General features: G+C 56.4%; 1 protein-coding gene across 1 annotated transcript; it reads right to left on the reverse strand.

Annotated features, from left to right (window-relative positions):
• Positions 1-2,112: 2,112 nt before the first annotated feature.
• On the reverse strand, positions 2,113-16,954 carry PRDM12 (PR/SET domain 12). Its single transcript, XM_065927110.1, has 5 exons — positions 16,732-16,954; positions 14,785-14,975; positions 13,110-13,265; positions 4,524-4,635; positions 2,113-2,519 (listed from the first exon to the last, which is right to left on the reverse strand). Exons 1-5 carry the CDS (start codon positions 16,952-16,954, stop codon positions 2,113-2,115), a joined length of 1,089 nt encoding a protein of 362 aa, XP_065783182.1.
• Positions 16,955-18,139: the final 1,185 nt, after the last annotated feature.

The raw sequence follows: 18,139 nt of genomic DNA on the forward strand, positions 1-18,139 counted from the left end.
GTGCTGGAGTACAAGTGTGAACTCACACTTCCTAGTTTGTGCACCTCCTCCTGGCCAGGAGGTCCTGGAGAGGAGAGCCGGGGCCTGGCCCTACACTGATGGCCTCCCTGCTCTTTGTTCTCCCTGAAGAAGTGTCCGGAAGTGAGCACCAGAGCATTTGGAAATTCTAGGCGTTGGGAGGGTATTTCTTGTCCATCTTGGTCCACCTGCCTGGGCTGCATGGATTCCTTCAAACTGTCCATGAAAATTTTTTAAAAAGCAGCAACAAAGATTTGGGGGCAGTAAGAAAGCAAGACACTGATATTTCCTTGGAAACCAGGAGGAATCTGCCCAGAGCCTTGTGAGCTTTGACTGCTTTATACTGCGGCCTTCTCTTTGGTGAGCTGACGCCCCAGCTGCGACAAGGATGGTTATTTTCAAAACCAGTAGGTGAAACAACTCTTCCTGCCCTTTCTCCAACTTGTAGACATTTTCCACATTTCCCTTTCATGCAGGCAAAAGATTCACCCATTCAGATGCTAAGTGGTAAATGTTCCAAGTAAGTTTTATTTTAGAATACAAGAGAGGTACAAATGTATTTACAGTTGTACATGTACAATCAAATAATATATATCACAGGTTCGTAAATATCATTTAAGATAAATATTTACAAAGTTAAAGTGACCGTTTTCTGGAAGTAGAACACAGGTTCTTGAAAACTCTATACATTTTATACTTTTCATCAATATTATAGTTTATTTTACAAAACGCCCTAGGCGGGATTCTAGTAAATGACTGAAAGGTGGGGAAGGCGACACTAGAGGGCGCCCAGGGCCCGGAGCTTGGGGAAACCGGACGGAGCCAAGGGCGGAACCTCCTGGCATCCCGCACAGCTCTGAGATGCTTTCCGGGGGGCCGAAAAGCCAGTCTTGGCCTCCTGGTGTCGGGGGGTGGCGAGGAGGGCCCGGCATCCCCTTTCCAAACTTGACGTCAGAGCTGAAGGCGAGGCGGCGTTGGTCCAATTCTCTTATTTTACAGATGGGGATGGGGGAAGCGTAGGCCCAAAGAGAGGCAGGCCTTATCCCAGGGAGTGGATTTCTAGTTTGCCTTGATGCGTGCTTAAGTCGCTTCAATCATGTCCCACTCTTTGCAACCCTGTGGGCTGTAGCCCACCAGTCTCCTCTGTCCATGGGATTCTCCAGGCAAGAATACTGGAGTGGGTTGCCACGCCCTCCTCCAGGGGGATCTTCCTGACCCAGGGATCGAACCTGATCTCCTGCATGGCAGGCAGATTCTTTACCGCTGAGCCTCCACGGTTTTGACTTCCTTCTCAGCTTGTTTGGCACGTTTGTGCCTTGTATGTCCCCAGGGAGCCCATTTTGGGGGCAAGTGGCCCGAAGGAGAGAAGCCCCCCACCCCGTCCTGGCAGGGAAGGGCAGGTCTCTCCGGCCTCCTCTGGCTGCCCCTGAGCCCGCCAGCCCCCAGCTCTCAAGGAGGGGGCGACGCTGCAGGGTAGCCGTCCCTGAGGAGGGAGGAGGAGAGAGATGGCGCGTGCCAGCCCCGGGGCCCGCTTTGCCCACCCTGGGACGGGGAGGTCGCTCTCCATTTCCAACACGCGGCTGTGAGGGTGGTGGGAATCTCCCTTCCCCCGCCCTCGCTGAGGACCCTAGCGAGGCTTTCAGTATCCTCTCCCGCCGCCCACGAGGGGGCTATATCAGTCCGGTCAGCCGACTCAAGAGGCGTGCGACTCGAGGGACCGTCTGAGGATGTGGCCGAGGTCGGGGAGAGGGGAGGCCTGGGAGAGGGACTTCGCCGTTCAGGGTCCTCATGTGAGAAAATGGGGCGAAGAGGGTAAGCCTGGGCGTCATTTCTGGGGCGCGCCTACAGAGCCGGGTCCGGCGGCCGCGTGCGGAGGTCGCGTCCGGAGAGATGACAGCGGCTTGTCGCGCGGCGGCCCGGGATCTGGGAGCGGGGGCGCGCGCAGGGGAGCGGGGGCGCGCACGCAGGCGCAGGCGCTCACAGCACCCTGGCCGGCAGGTGTCGCGCGGCGGCCCGGGGTCTGGGCGGCGGGGGCGCGCGGGGGGGAGCGGGGGTGCGCGCGGGGAGCGGGGCCGCGCACGCAGGCGCAGGCGCTCACAGCACCATGGCCGGCAGGTGGTGCGCGGCGGCGGCGGCGGCGGCGAGCGCGGGCGCGTGCGCGTGCGGCGCGGGCAGCGCGGGCGAGTGGGTCTGCAGCGCGGCGCTGGGCGGCCGGTGGCGCGCACTCTTCTGGTGGGCGCGCAGGCCGGCCAGCTGCGAGTACGCGCTCTGGCACACCTGGCACTTGTAGGGGCGCTCGCCCGTGTGCAGGCGCACGTGGTTGCGCAGCGTGGACGACTGACTGAAGCGGCGGTTGCAGAAGCGGCACACGAAGGGCTTGTCCAGCGTGTGGATGCGCATGTGCGAGCGCAGATTGCTGCGCGAGTTGAAGCCGCGGTGGCAGATGACGCAGCGCATGCGGCCCGCGGTGCCCGCCGCCGAGTCCGCGGGGTGGAAGTCCTCTGGCCGCGCGGGCGGGGTCCGGGTGGGGGGCGGGCAGGCGGGGAGGAGGAGAGAGAGAGAGAGCAGCCTCGTTAGCATCCCCGAGGCCGGCGGCTCGACACCCCACCCCCGTACGCCTCCCCAAGGGGCGCCCCTCCCGGGGCTCAGCCGCCTCGGATCATCGATCCGTCGATCCGTCGGGGTGACCGCTCTGCAGACTGATTCGGGGCGCCGCACAGGGGTGGGGAGGGGCAGCGAGCGCCCTGACCTGGCATCCGTTAGGAGTTGGACTTCAGACCCATGCTGCAAGATCTCGGGACTTAGTGACTTAGCCTCTCGGGGAAGCCTCAAGTTTCTCATCCGGTACAATGAGAACCTACGTGAAGGCAGGGCACCCAAAGCCAGGTGCTTTGTGACAAGTTGGAGGGATGAGGTGGGGAGGGAGGTGGGCTCAGGATGGAGGGGACACATGGATGCCCTGTGGCCCATTCATGTTGAGTAAGGCAAAAACCGTCACAGTATTGTTAAGTAATTATCCTCTGATTAAAATAAGTAAATTTTTAAAAATAATTTTTAAAAAAGGGAACCTACTATGACATCACGGGGATTATGCACAGCTACACCTGAGTGCGTGTGCGTGCTCAGTTCTCAGTCGTGTCAGACTCTTTGTGACCCCATGGACTGTAACCTGCCAGGCTCCTCTGTCTATGGTATATTCCAGGCAAGAATACTGGAGTGGGTTGCCATTTCCTCCTCCAGGGCATCTTCCTGAGATGATCACCAAAAAAGCTGACGTCTTCAAAGGCTACTCTGTATAGAGCACTCTACCTGCCTAAGCCCAGACTTGGGAAGTACCAGGCTTATAGGAACCGTCCATAAATGGTAGTAACTGTTATAACTACTCCTCTTCCCCCCAAAACCTTTCATTTATTTATCCCACAAATATTTACTGAGTGCCATCTATGTACTAGGGCTTCTCTGGTGGCCTTGATGGTAAAGAATCTGCCTGCAATGCAGAAGACCTGGGTTCAATCCCTGGGTTGGGAAGATCCCTTGGGGAAGGGAATGGCAACCCACTCCAGTATTCTTGCCTGGAAAATTCCATGGACAAAGGAGCCTGATGGGTTACAGTCCATGGGGTTGCAAAGAGTTGGCTTGACTGGGCAACTTTCACTTTTTCAACTATGTACCAGTGAACTGTACCTCACTTTTCTCATCCCCAAAATGAAAGTAATGATAACATCACCCCAAAAAAGTTGCTATGAGGATCAGAAAAAATGGTTTGTGAAACATTAGAGCAAGGGCTGGATAGACAGTAGTTCCTGAGCCTCAGATTTGTCCTTTAAAAATAACCAAATATCACAAAGGTTTTTATGAGGACCCAAGTGGGATGATACCTGTAAAAGGTTTAGCTCAATACTTGGCAGGAAATAGGTCTTGAGCAAATGGTCTCTACCATGATGATCACTGCCCCCCCCCCGCCCCACCCAACACTCTCTCTCTCTCTCTCTCTCTCTCTCTCTCTGTGCTCAGCCTTCATTTAACAGATGCACACTGAGCACCTACTCTGTGCCAGGTCCAGCACCATGGACAGAGCTGGGAGGGCGCTTAGACATCATCTTGCCTAACAAACACCCTTTTAGAGGTAGGGAAACCAAGCACAGAGCCATTTCCCAAGATTGCACAGCAGAACTGGAATTCAATCCAGTGTCTTTACTGCCTGGCCCCTTGCTCCTCTGCCACACCCTGCTTCTCCCTCCACCCAATCTGCCCACAGACAGTCTATTTTGTCCAGAATCAGAACTGTCTTCCATCCATGCCTGGACCATGTCAGCAGCTCTAGGGGCATCAGCCTCCTTAAACCAGGAAGTGCCACGTGCTTGACGCTGCAGGAGGTGGAACCAAGGTCCCCAGAGGCCAGGAGTTTCCCTGCCAAACACACACACACACCCTCACTCACTCCCTCACTCTCTCTCTGAGTTCTGTGGGTCCATTGTCATTGTGGACTCATGGGGACTACCTACCATGCTTGTTCTTTTTCTGCTCCTCCTCCAGTCCAGGCACACCAGGGATCCCCAAGAAGGTGTTGTGTGAATTTCCATACCACACCAGCAGCTCCTGGTCTGGAGGGATCATCTGTAGGGAAGGAAGCAAGAGGAAGTCAGGGAGGCAGTAGCCCCCTGCCCCCACCCCTCGCCAGGGTGGGATGTCCCCTCACAGCCAGGAGGAGCTGTCCTAGCTCCCACCATGGACATGTGGATACAGTCACAGCCCCAAGAGAGCCACACTGGGATCCCTTTCTACCAGGCTATCTCCAACAAGCTTCATAGACATGGGAGGCCCTGGGATGCTCCGCCCCTCTGCTTCACTCTGCCCAGGTTTCTCACCGTCTCATCCCAGCTCTGCTGCTGAGACCAGAGCTGTCTCCTGGCCACTCTCCCAAACTGACAACAATGCGATGGAAAGCATGCTACAAACAGAAGTAACTGAAGAAGAAAAGCCAGAGCCAGCCAGCCATCAGGTCTGCAGGGCTAAGCCAGACATCCCCAAGGAGCATGGGCTGCAGGGTGCCCTGTGGTTCTCAGTTACACCCTGCCTGATGATGTTCTGGAAACATCTCTCAACCAGCGCACCCAGGAGGCAGCACCACATCACACACACTTCTCTCCCCATCACAGGCCTCTGTATGACTCCCTGCAAATGGCTAAAAAAGAAGCATTCAGATCGATGATGCTTCTGCCTCCAGACATACTGGGGCACCCGGCCTTAAATGGGATCTGTCTCGTGTCATAGGTCTATGGTACAGCTTCCCAGGTGGCTCAGAGGTGAAGAATCCGCCTGCAATACAGGAGATGAGGGTTCAATCCCTGGGTCAGGAAGATCGCCTGGAGAAGGAAATGGCAACCCACTCCAGTATTTTTGCCTGGAGAATCCCATGGACAGAGAACCTAGTGGGCTATAGTCCATGGTTTGCAGAAGTGTCAGATATGACTTGGGAACTAAACAGTGATAGGTCTGTGGCAGAGAACTCCACAGTGACAGGGCTCTGCTGCTCCCAGGGGAGGACCTGCCGCAGGGACCTGCCATCAGGAGAGCTCTGCAGTGACAATCCAAGGAGGCTGTGGAAGGCTCGCTCCTGCGGTGGTGCCGACCCCCCCCTCTGGGACATCCCAGGGGCCTGCCACCCCTTTGGTGGCAGCCAGTTACTCAAGATGAAGAATCCTCAGGTCTCAGCCAGCTAGAGCAAAAGCAAGAGGGCAAGGCCCATCACCTCCTGAGGCCTGAACCCCAGAGGAGTGACTTCAGTACCCACTCTGGGGGTCACTCTCTGACTGGCGCAGAGAAAGGCGGACACCCCCAGGCAACAGCTGGATTGTTTTCCTGTGGGTCCTTTTTGGTTTTCTGGCTGCATCACGTGGCATGTGGGATATTAGTTCTTGGACCAGGAATTGAACCTATGCCCCTTGCAGTGGGAGTTTAAAGTCTTAACCACTGGGCTGCCAGGGAAGTCCCCCGGTGAGTCCTCTTTTAGTTGAAGTGAATAAAAAAAAATCACACAGGACTCCATGTAGGCTGTCTGAAATCACCCTAGAAAACGGACCCTTCTCCTTGACCCTCAGAAAAAGCCCCCACCCCTTCCCTTTGGTTCTGACCTGAAGAACCCTGCCAATCACAGAACACTTCTGCTCGCCACACCTGCGTTCCTCCAGTCTGAGCCAGGAAGAACCTCAGGCCATCAGAGCCAGCTCTGCCTAACCCTGCAGGGGAGGGAAGCAGGAAGAGGAGGGGGTGGGAGAAGCAAAGTTCCAGGGGGCCTAGGCGATGTCCATCCTCCAGTGACTCAGCCTGAGGTCCCCATGCCCCTTTCCAACAGACCCCACAGCCCTTGGGGTGTCATGGCAAGCCACATGGTCAGTGAGTGACAAGGAGCCTGGCAGAGGGTGCCACGCCCGCTCAGACTGATGGGGTTTAAATGTGGAAAGACCAAATGCAGTCTCAGAAGCCAAGGGAAATTAGACCGTGCCTAAAAGCAGATAGATGCGAATCTGGCACTGCAGCAAGAGTCCTCGTGGCCTCTGATCATTCACAGGCATGGCCACTGTCAAGGAGGCCAGCAGGTCAGAGCTGGAGGCCCTGCTGGAAAAGCTGAGAGAGGTTCAGTGAACCCCTTAGAAAAGAGGGTGATGGAGCTAAAGTATTCAGGAAAAATTCACTGTGAAGGAAGCTGCTGAGAGATGGTGCCAGTGGGCCTTCAGTCCCTGGGTCCCCGGGTGACCTTCGGCGAGCACTCGGCCTTCCTAAGCTTGTCTCCTCAAATGAGGGGGGTGGGGAGATGATCTCTGAGGTCCCCCCAGTTCTAAGACTCTGTCAGTCCCCCCCAACATTGTCCCAGCCCGTGGCTTCAACATTCAGATGACACCAGATCTCGGTACATCGCGGTTCTTCTCAAGTGACCAGTTGTCTGGTCCAGCTGTCCAGCTATCTGTACACGCCCCTTCCTTCAGGAGATGGTACTGCCGAGGGTTCTGGCTCCGGCTCTGGGGTCACACAGGTCAGGGTCCACTTGGGCTCCCCGCCTGCTGAGCGTGCCCCCTTGGGCAAGTGACCTTCTGTCACCAGTCCTCAGTTTCCTCAACTATAAAACAGTGACCACACCTCTGCTGGGCATCCATCTACGGGGTACTGGGTTCCCCACTTGTCCCCACAGAGCCTGCAGTGTAGCGAGGGGGGCCCAGGATGTCCGTGGCTCTGCCTTCAGTGACCGTCAGAAGCACAGGCTGGGGAATTCCCCAGTGGTCCAGTGGTTAGGACTTCACACTTTCATTGCCGAGGGCCAGGTTCAATCTTTGGCTGGAGAATTAAGATCCCACAGGAATTAAAAAAAAAAACAAAGCACAAGCTGGCCCGCATGCCCCCAGGACGCCAATACCACGCTGGTGCCACTGCGTCCTGGCCCCATCCGCCCTGAGCAGGAGGGGAAAGCCCAGAGGCGGGGTGAGAAGGGTCAGCAAGCCCGCATGATGTCTCTGAAACTACACTGCCATCTCCAGACTTGCAGTCCGGGAGTCAAATACCTAAGTCAACACCGGCCTTTTCATTTGAACTGACAGTGGCAACCATTACGAAACATAAAACAAATATAACAGTGACAGCAGTCATGGTGATGAATGAGGGGCCGAGAACATCTGGAAACGCATGAATTCTGAAGATTATTATTCAAAATGGTGGTTGGGGATAATATTTTTAAAATAAGAGCTTTAATATTGACTGAGTCATTTATTTATGGACACGTCTTTCAAATGGACTAAAATTAATTTTACTCCTGGATTTTAAAAATTAGAACAATCACACAGACACAAAGGAGCATATTGGGAAAAGTAATTCTCCCAGCCAGGGTGCCCAGCCACGTTTTCTGGTTTTCTGCAAATCTTTCCTCAGACGGGTTTGTCATTTTGAGACCTTTTTTTTTTTTTTTTTAATGTTGATTAAAATTGACTTACATCTTCTACATGCTGCATCTGGCGTTTTAAGAATTAATGAATACATATTACTTTTATACAAAAAGAATATATATATTTTAATTAATTAATTTAGCTGTGCCGGGTCTTAGTTGCAACAGGAGGGACTTTTTTTTATTTTTATTTTTTTTCAGTTGCAGGATGTGGGATCTAGTTCCCTAACCAGGGATCGAACCTGGGCACCCTGCATTGGGTATGTGGAGTCTTAGCCACTGGACCACCAGGAAAGTCCCACAAAAAGAACAGTTTTTAACGAAAGAAAACCTATTAAAAAGAACTCGCTGGAATTGACAATGACACACATCCCCAGACAGCAAGAAGCTTCCAGTTTGGGGCAGAATGGATACATGTGTGTGTATGGCTGAGTCCCTTCACTATTCACCTGAAACTATCACAACATTGTTAATTGGCTGTACCCCGGTACAAAATTAAAAATGTTTAAAAGTAAAGTAATCAGAACTAATGACAAGAGAGTATTCGAGGTTATCCCAGTCAAGAAAAAAAAGAAGTGTCCAGCTCTCAAAGCAGCACTGGGGAAGGCGGCCTCGCCTCTCGGAGGCTGGGCGCTGAAGGTCCTCTCTGCCCATCAGAGCTCCGGGAAACCTGCGGCAGCTCCCGGCCTGGATCTCTGGCCTCTGCCTGCTCCCAGTGACCCCAGAGATGGAGACCAGGAGAGCCCAAGAAGCAGCCGCCTGTTCCCTGAGATCCTAGTACCGTTGTCCGGAGGCTCCCAGACACTAATCGCCTAAGAGCAAAGAACAGCCGTAGTCCTCTGCAGGGCCCCCCAGTGCCCTCAGGAGCCCTATTTCTCCTTTTTTTGGGGGGGGTCCACCACAGGACATGTACGATTTTAGTCTCCCGACCAGGAATCGAAGCCACACCCCGCCCCCCACGTTGGAAGTGTGGCGTCTTATCCCTTGGACTGCCTGGGAAGAGCCTAGCCCCATTTCTTTCCCGTCAGCACTCTGACTGGCCCAGCCGGGGCTCTCCGCTGGGGCTCAGAGAATGAGAATCAGCTGCTCGTTCACTTTTCTGGAGAGCGGAGACTGACTCAGGACACACAATAAACAAAGCAATTCCCGAAGAGAGGAACGCCGCACCATAAAGTTCGCGTTCCCAGACTCTGGGTGAATTTCAGAGCCTGACTCTTCAGCAGACAAATTACATAATCTCCCAATGCGTGCTTCTTCACCTTCCCTATCAGCCCAGAAGTTCTGTCCTGACCCATTTCTGAATTTTTATTATCAGTTGCAAACGTGTGGGGGTTTGGGTTTGTTTTCCTAATATAAATTCATGTCACAACATTGAACATGCTCCCAGGAGGTTCTGATGCCCCCTGCCCCTGCCCCCGGTGGTACAGAAACCCTCGTCCAGAAGGACCTCAGTGTCATCTGGACGAATATCAATTTCCATTGTACCACAGATGTCCTGACACACCAATTAATAGAGTTCCAGCAAATAGATATTGGCCAGGGAGGTCCCACGGCACAGTGACCGAGGGCTCCGCTTGGGGGTCAGACAAATTCAAACCACAGCTCAACAGTCTCCCAAGATCCCCCTGAACCTCAGTTTCATCGTCATTAAAATGGGGATAGGGAAAGCCCCAGGCTGAGGGGATGAAACCTGCGAAAATCCTTAGCGTGGTGCCGGCACATAGTAACTGCTCCAAGGACGGTAGCATCATTAATGATGCTTATTATTAATAATCAAAGTCCCTTAACTGCACCCTCCAGTGAGCAAGATTGAAAGGAAAATAGAGCCTGTCCTCAAAGAAAAAGAAAGATGGAGAGATGGAGCTGTTGGGCTCTAGGGGGAGAAGAATTTCAATAGCCTGAAATGAGAAGAAAAGTCACAAAAAAGGAAAGAGCCCCCATTTCAGGGCACAGTCCTACACCAAAACATCAGAAGAAGAAAGCCTGAGAAGTTTCTTCCCAGTTCCCAAATCCAAAATTTGCATAAATTATTCCTAAATACTTTACTTGTGTTGAATTTGGGGGTCAAATTTCTTGTTTCGCAGGGCAGCCGGTTTTATTTACCAGTTTTGTTTTCCTGGGAGAAACAGGTCTGTGTGTCCACTTTCGAGCCAGCTCCCATCACCCGGAGAAAGACTTATTCATTAACATGTAGTGCCCATGTGCTGTGCAATTTCTAGAAATGTCATTTTAGGCACCTGAGGTTACAGTAAATTCTTCCTTGGCAGAAGACAGCAAGGGGAGAGAGGGTCCTAATATAACATGCTGGCAAATCCAGCCAGACGCCAAATCCACCTGGACCGGCTGGCCCCAGAAACCCATCACCCTCGTCTCCATTTGGATGGCCTTCCTTTTGTATCTATGGAAAATTTCAGAGCCATATTATATTCTGCTTATTTTATGAAGATGCTTCTTTCCACTTTTTTTCCTTTTCGCAAGAAACGGGTTACTGTTATGAAATAAACATAGCAGTTCTGGGTGACAGGAAGATTAAGAAAACAGGTCATGGCACAGACCCTTCTTGGTTCCCTCACACAAACACAGAACAAACAGCCCCGGTGCTCCAGAGGCGTCCCAGGGAGTGGCCTGGGGCAGCAGGAATTTCTTCCGGCGGAGCCCTGCTGCATGGCGCTCAATCACACACACCCAGACGCACCGCTGGTCCGCTAAGCGGCATCTCACATTTTGGCACGTCACTTTAAGAAAACTGCTACCACAAAAAAAAAAAAAAAAAAAGGTGCCCAACATCACTTGTTTAAAGTAAAATGGGTGATATTTTGTGTTTTCTTATCCCTCATTCCAGCACTCGGCTTGCTAATTCTATAAAGGCATGGATAGCCAAATTGGTGATATCCAGTGATCTAGATCATATCCAGGAGGATATATTTTCCTAATCTTCCTTCTTCAATGTTTAAAATGTATTTTATTCTGTTTTGTTTTTGGCTGCTCCAAGTGGTGGCTTTTGGGATCTTAGTTCCCCGACCAGGGACTGAACCCAGGTCCTCGGCAGTGAAAGGGCTGAGGCCTAACTACTGGACCACTAGGAGATTCCCTTTTTTTCTTCAATTTTAATTCCTCATCAAATGTAGATGACTTTTAAAAATCTTATAATCTTAGATTCCTCCGTGGAGATACATCTTAGCCACCGTGCCCTCTGACTCTGAATTTCTGTACAAATCTCTGTTAATATTTCCTGGTTCTGCTCAGCGCTCAGCCAGTGACTGGAACAGTGAGATGAGACTCCTGTCTCCATAACTGATGCAGTTGGGAGTCCTTTGCTAAAATCACATCGGCATCCTTACCCTGTTTCCTCTGTGTGTGTGTGTGTGTGTATGAGTGTGCACGTGTCTCCGTGGGAGCGATGGACTGAGTGTGTGTCCCCCATCTCATCTGTTTCAGGGTAGCCAGGAAGCAGTGTACAAATGTTAAGGATGCGTGTGAGGCTGAGCGGGTGAGAGGGGGTGCTCTCTGCCAGAAGCGCGGTTCAGCCACACACAAGGCCAATCCTAGGGTTGGCCTTCCTCCCATAAGAAGCACCTCCACTCTCAGCCTGGGTTCGGATCAGTCCTGTCCTCACTCTACCCCGTCTCATGCAAACTTCAGTCCAAGAACTGCTAACCTTCCTTTTTTTTTGCACGGCAGGGCGTGTAGGATCTCAGTACTGAGACAGGGATCAAACCTGGGCCCGGCATTGAAAGTGCTGAGCCCTAACCCCTGGACCTCCAGGGCATTCCCAACCTCTCTTTACCCTTCCTGGACCTCCTCGGGTCCAGCCCTCGTTGGGACACACCTCCTGGCCACATCAGGACCCAAGCAAAGGCCAGTCTGTTGCCACCCCCGAGACTCCCTGGGGTTTGGTTATTGAGCGACAGCTCTCCAGTGCCCCCTCGGAGCCTTGGAAAGACGTGAGGCTCTTGCAGAAAAAAAATGAACTAAAGGAAGGGGGAGTCCTTCTCTGACTCGTAGTGGGAGCTCCTTCAGAACACCCCCAAACTCAGCCAAGCCCAGCCACACCCCAAGAGGCACCGTGCCTCTTCCCACAAGTGTGGGGTCCAGAGGACTGTGGGGGCAGGATACCCCCACGCCCCCCTCCCGCCCCCTGCCCAGCACTTGCTGCCAACCTGCCACGGGGAGGCGGGGCTGCTTGCCCCCCTCCTGGGCCAGACACTGAGCAGATTTCCTGGAAGGGACAAGGTCTTAAGGGTCCCAGCAGACTGGCTGCCTCAGCTGCCACCGCTGGTGCCATGATATCCTCCCCAAATAGCATGAGTCTGTCTGCCTCTGCCCAAGAATTTCCCTGCTGGCGACACCTCCTTTCCATCCCCCTTGAACCTCCTGCCCTGGGCCTGGCCAGCTCCCCGCCCCACCCCCACCCCCATCATGGGAAGTGATACATATCTGCCTGCTACCTCTAGCTTTCCACTTTCCCTCTTGTCTGAGAAGCTTCACTCGCTCAGATGTCAATGCTAACATCCCCCTGCCCCCACCCCGTTCCAATGCCCGTAAAAGCTCCTGAGTCTGCCAGTCTACCAAGTGAGACCCAGTAAACTGTAGATGGTCACAGAAGCCTTCCTTACTGATTAAATACATGAGGATTAAACATGATCACGCGTGTACCATGTCTAGGAAGAGCCTGATGCTTCAAGTGATGAGGATGTGATAGCTGAGGCGAGAGTTGCGATCCACACCATCCACACGTCACTGGTGGCCCATGCATGCAGGATGATGGGCCGAAACACTGCCGACGCAATACCCTCTCTCCCCAGCAGATGCTTTCCCTGGACTGCTTTCTGACTTCTTCTCTGCATCTCTGTGGCTTCTCAATCCCAGGACAGCCTCAGCAGATATCCTTGGACCTTGCTATTGAGGTGGCCATGACATTCACAATGGCATACAGTCAAAGGCTCTGTCCTTTCTGATCTGCAGCAGGAAGCTTGCCCTGGAGGTCATGCTCCCAGACACCGTGATGCTCGGGCTTCAGTCCTTCAGCCTGGGCAGGGCCAGCCAGGCCAACATCTTACCCAACACTCCCCTCTTGCTTCCACTTCAGTCACAACTGCCCTGCACTCCAGCCTGGCTGCACCCCCACTGCCCCCTGTGCAACGATACATGTACTCACCTCAATGGCTTTGTAGAAGATGCTGGTGCCGATCTGAACCACCTCCAGGTTCTGCTCCTGCTCATTACGGGCGCATTTGATGTAGGTCATCCAGCTTCGGTGGTCCTCCTGGCTGGCGTCGATGAAGTAGCGCACCGTGCCATCCTCATTGAACACCTGGGCGCAGGTAAATCGGGGGCCGGGTGAGGCAGGGCTGTGTGCTGTGTGCTGCCTGGGGCCAGGGCTAGGCCCCACACCAGGCGCATCCACACATTCTCTCTTTCCAGCCTCCAACACTCCCAGGAAGTGGACACAGCTATTATTGTCTCGGTTTTCCAGTGGAGGGAAGGAGGGCTCCGAGCAGTATGGCGACTTGCCTGAGGCCATAGTCAGCCTCTTGCCTCCTGGCCACTGGCTAGAAGTGGCCAACAGGGAGTCAGTCTCCAGGGCCCCACAGGCTCCTGCTGCCACGGCCTCCCCATCCCCGCATGCAAAGGGGTCTCCAGGAGATCACTGACCAAATCGGTAGCCCCCCCAGCCAGCTCTCCAGGGAAGCAGTGGAGAGCGCTGGCCAGGACCTCAGAGGGGACACAGAGGAGCCTAGAAAGGGGAGTCTGGCCCACTGGGGGACCTTGGCCTGGCCTCTCTTTGCGGGAGCCACCAAAAGTACTGCGAGATCTACTGGAGCCCAACTTCCTAACCCAGCAACCAGTGGAGAAAGGAACTGCTGGCCCAGGTCTCCAGAGGTGTGGGAGGAGGTGAGGTTAGGAGCGGCCTGGGGGCATCCCTCTGGCCTCTCTCCTCTGCTCCTGTGACCACGTGTAGGATTTGTCCCAAGGCTCCTTGAGCATCTGCCAGGAGGGGGCCCTGGTGGGGAGCCCTGGGGAAGGGAAGGACAATGACACTAGGGAGTGCGTGCATCAGTCTGACCTCCTCAAAGTGAGAGGCCCAGGAGGCAGCAGTGCTCTGGGAGTGGCTTTATCCCAAGGGGGGGGGGGGTGGCTTTGCTGGCATCTGGCACTGTTGCAGGGGGGAGAGACAGAAGACCTTGGATGGAAGGTCACCTTCCTTCTCTAAAACGGGAATAATAACTCATTGGGCTGCTGAGACAATCTGGTGGAATGCCGGCCCAGTGCTCAGAAAGCAGACTCTGCTCAGAAAGCTGACTCTGTGCCAGTTCACGGGCATTCTGTCCGCTGTCATTGTTCCACCTGGTTTGAGAAGCCGACTCCCAGGGAGCACCCTCTCCCTTCATCCTTCCTTCCAGCCATGATCACCCCAAGGCCAAGGCTGGCTCTGAGGGGCTCTCTTTTGCTGCTGCTGGAGTGAGGGGAAAAAATGCAGGTGGCTGGGAGGTGGCTCCCAGGAATGGCTTCCCAGGTCTCCAGTGGGACTCTGGGCAAGGCACATGACTTCTCTGGGTCCCTGAGCCAATCCTCCCCTCCGGAAGTGCTCCCCAAGGTTCCCCGGAGGAGAGAGCCTTCGCCCTGCAATTTGGGGAGGAACCTTCAGACATCAGGGACCCTGAGCAATAGACTTCAGGGACCGGTCATGGCCCAGCGCAAAGCCCCTTCAGCTTCCAGCAAGGGAGGAAGCAGCGGTGGGTCAGGCAGGCCGCCAGGGCCCCATCCACATCCCACGCCCTTCAGTCCACACTGCTCTCCCCCCAGCCCCCCCAACCGGCGACCCTGCCTACCTCCCACATGAGGTTGTTGTTCTTGCAGATGTCCACGTGCTCCGGAGCGATGACCCGGCCAGTGAAGGGGCCCATCTCGGTGCCGGCCTTGATCCACGTCTTGGAGAAGATGCCGAGGCCCTCGCCGGGGATTGAGCTCTGCGCGATGATCACCTCGGCCGGCAGCACCAGGCTGGACAGCTTCTGAACCTCTGTGGCCGCCAGGCAGGGGGATTGGGTTAGAGCGGGGGGGGGGGGGGCCAGGAGGCCGACTTCCTCCCCCCACATCCTCCCCCGGGGGTGGAGGCTCAGCAACCCGCCGAGCCTCCAAAAGCAAGAGGTGCCTTTGGGATTCATTTCTAGGAGAGTTCTCTTGTGTTCGTTTTTGTTTGGGGTCTCTCCACGAATTCTCAGAATATCCACAACCGCCCCTTCCCTCCACTTCAGCCAAGTTTAAGAACTGCTGGGCCGACGGCAGTGCAGGCCTTAACCACTGAGTAAACTGAGGCCCGCTCCCACGAGGAGGTGACGGCCCAGCCAAGATTCTCTCGCCCTGCTCGGGTTCTGGGCGGTTGTCCCGTGGCTCCGCGCGGGCTGCGCTTTCCGGCATGGAGCTTAGGGCACCGTCGGGGGACTGGGGGCTCGGCCAGGGGCCCTGACTCCGCTCGGGGTGCGGGAACCTCGCGCCCGCGACGCGCCTACCGCGCTGGGAAGGGAAGTCGGGCTTTGAGGCGGAGGAGGCTCAACACAGCCCGGCGAAGGCGGCGGGCTGTGTTTCACGCTTCTGGGTGACCCTGGGCACGCCCGGGTTCCTCGCTGCCCGGCGAGATCCGAGGGTGCCAGGGAGGGCCGTGCCCGGACCTAGGCCAGCCGCGAAGTCGCCTCTCCGGGTGGACGAGCCGGGGCGGCCCGCAACCCCCCGGGGGTGTCCTTCTGCCTCGGCCGGGCGGCCGGGGTGGGAGCGGCGAGGCGCACAGGGGCGGCCTTCATGTCTTACAAGGTTCCCCTCTAAGCTACCTGGGAAAATACCCGGCGAGCGGGCCGGCTGAAAGGGGGGGTTAAACGGTGTCCATTGCGGCGCGGCCGGCAATTTGTCACGCTGTTAAAGTGATCGCATTCATTCGGCTCCATTCGAAAGAAATTGCTAATTCTAAATTCATTAGCCCTGGAAGAATGCTGTAGCAGTAAATTGTAGCTCAATGCGGAGGGGACTTGTTTAAAAGGGGCCGAGGAATTCCCCTTACAAAAAGGGGGGATTAGACGGTTGACATAGCGTGAATGGAAGTGGAATTAGTCTGCACGGTAAATTAAGAGAGGAACAGAAATCGTAAAGGGGGAAAAGGGGGCGACGCGCAGAGATGCCAGCGCCGGGGAAAGATATTGTTTGCGCGTTGATGAATGAGGAGTAAGAACTTGAGACATCTTAAAGAAAAGAAACTTTTCTCCCTCTCTCTTTCTCTCCCTCGCTCTCTCTCCGCCGCTTTCTCTCCCGTCCGCCCTCCCTCCGCCCCCTCCCCAGCCCCCGCTGCCTTTTAAAGTTCTTGGTTTAAGTGGGAACTCTCGCGGGTCAAGCCCAAGTTAACTAAATGAATTTAAAACCCCTTCTTTTTGAGTCAACTGCTATTACACGCCTAGTAAGGCTTTAAATGCCGGGAACCCGCCGGCTCAAAGAGGGTGAGGGGCGGCTGGGGAAGCGCGGGGGCGGCGGGCCCTGCAGCCGGAGCTCCTAGATCTCGGACTCCGAGGCGCGCGGTGGAGGCGCCCCCCACCCTCGCGCGCCCGGGCTTGGCTGCTTGCGCCGGGCTCGGCTTACGGGAAACTGAGTCACGGGCCGCGTCTGGAACTCCCGGATGGGGGCGAGCGGCTGCCACCGTCCTCTGGACTCCGCCGCGGCCCGTGCGTGTGGGCCCGGGAACCAGGGGGCTGCGGGGAGGGAGGGATGCGATCGGCCCCGACGGCGCGACTCACCGCCCGAGAAGGACTGCGCCAGGACCTCGGCGGTGAAGGCAGTCTTGGGGCTGGCGTGGTGGCTCTTGTCCTCGAAGAGCTGCTCGCCCAGCACGTTGCGCCAGCGGCCGTACAGAAAGCTGTGCAGGATGTCGGAGGTGATGACCTCGGCCAGCGCCAGCCCCGGCGCCTTCAGCCCGGTCTTGAGCACCAGGGCCTCCGCCGGGAGCACGGAGCCCATCATGGGCGGCCCGGGGCTCGCCGGCGCCGAGGACGGAGGGACGGACGGACGGACGGCCCGGCCGAGGCGGGGGAGGTGGTGGGCGAGCCGGGGAAGGGGGGGTGGAGTCCAGGAGCGGGAGAAGAGGGCTGTGATGGGGAAGGAAGAGGGGCAGGAGGGAGCGGGAGGCGAGGGGGTGGCTGGGAGGGAAGTGAACGAGGGGGAGCGAGGCAGAAAGGCAGAGGGAGACGAGAAATGTGCAGCGATGGCAGAGGCGGCGCGAAGGGCTGGAGAGCCAGGGGTGGAGGCGGAGGCGGGTGCGGGAAGACGGGGGCGGGCGGTGCGGGGTGGGTGGGAGGCGGGTGGCTGCAGAGAAACGGGCGGCGAGGGGCTCTCCGCTGCGCGCTCGCCTCTCACACACCCGGCCCGGACGGTCTTCCCCTTGGCAAAAAATCTCAGCGCCTTTATAGGAGCCGCAGTGACCCTCCTAATTGGTTATTAATGACCCCCTGACGTCGGAGGACAGACTTGTTGTACCCGGCCCAGGAGCGAGGAGCCTTCGCCGCCAGAGCTACAGGGGCGGGGGCGCTCGGCCGCTCGGATCGGTCCCCCCCTGCGCTCCTCCCGCCCCTGCCTGGCCCTTCACTCCCCCCCCCCCCTTCTTTCTCCTCCTCTCCCCGTGGGAAGCGCCGGGCCAGGAAGGAGGCTAGGCCCGCGGGGAAGAGAGGAGGGGGACAGAGCAGGGCAGGGGGCGCAGCGAGGCTCGCTCGGACTCCGGGGACCAAGACTAGGCAGGAGGAGACGCCTGCCCTCGGGCCCCGCGCTCGCCCACGATCCCAGGTTGGATCTGCGCTCGGCATCCCGGCTGGGCCAGGCCGCCACTCACCTCCCCTGCGCTCCCTGGCCGCGCCCGGCCCGCCGGGTGCCGCGCTCTCCCCGGGCTCCACGCCCCAGACTGCGGTAGTCGCCCCGGAGCCAGCCCGCCCGGCGCAGGCCCGCGCTGAACTCCTGCGCAGACGACGCTGCGGAGGCCGGCGCTTCGCTTCAAACGGGCCTCTGCAACCGCCGGACTGGCTGCCGGTAGCCGGTTGCGAAACTCCTCTTTGCGCGGAGAGGGCTGCGGGGCGGAGCTGCGGCCGCCGTCGGGGCTGGGGCTGGCCCGAGACGGCTTCGCGGGAGACATCTCCCGGTCCTAGGGGGGCTAGATCG

The sequence above is a fragment of the Muntiacus reevesi genome, chromosome 3 (assembly GCF_963930625.1).
Source record: "Muntiacus reevesi chromosome 3, mMunRee1.1, whole genome shotgun sequence".
NCBI classification, from domain to species: Eukaryota; Metazoa; Chordata; class Mammalia; order Artiodactyla; family Cervidae; genus Muntiacus; species Muntiacus reevesi.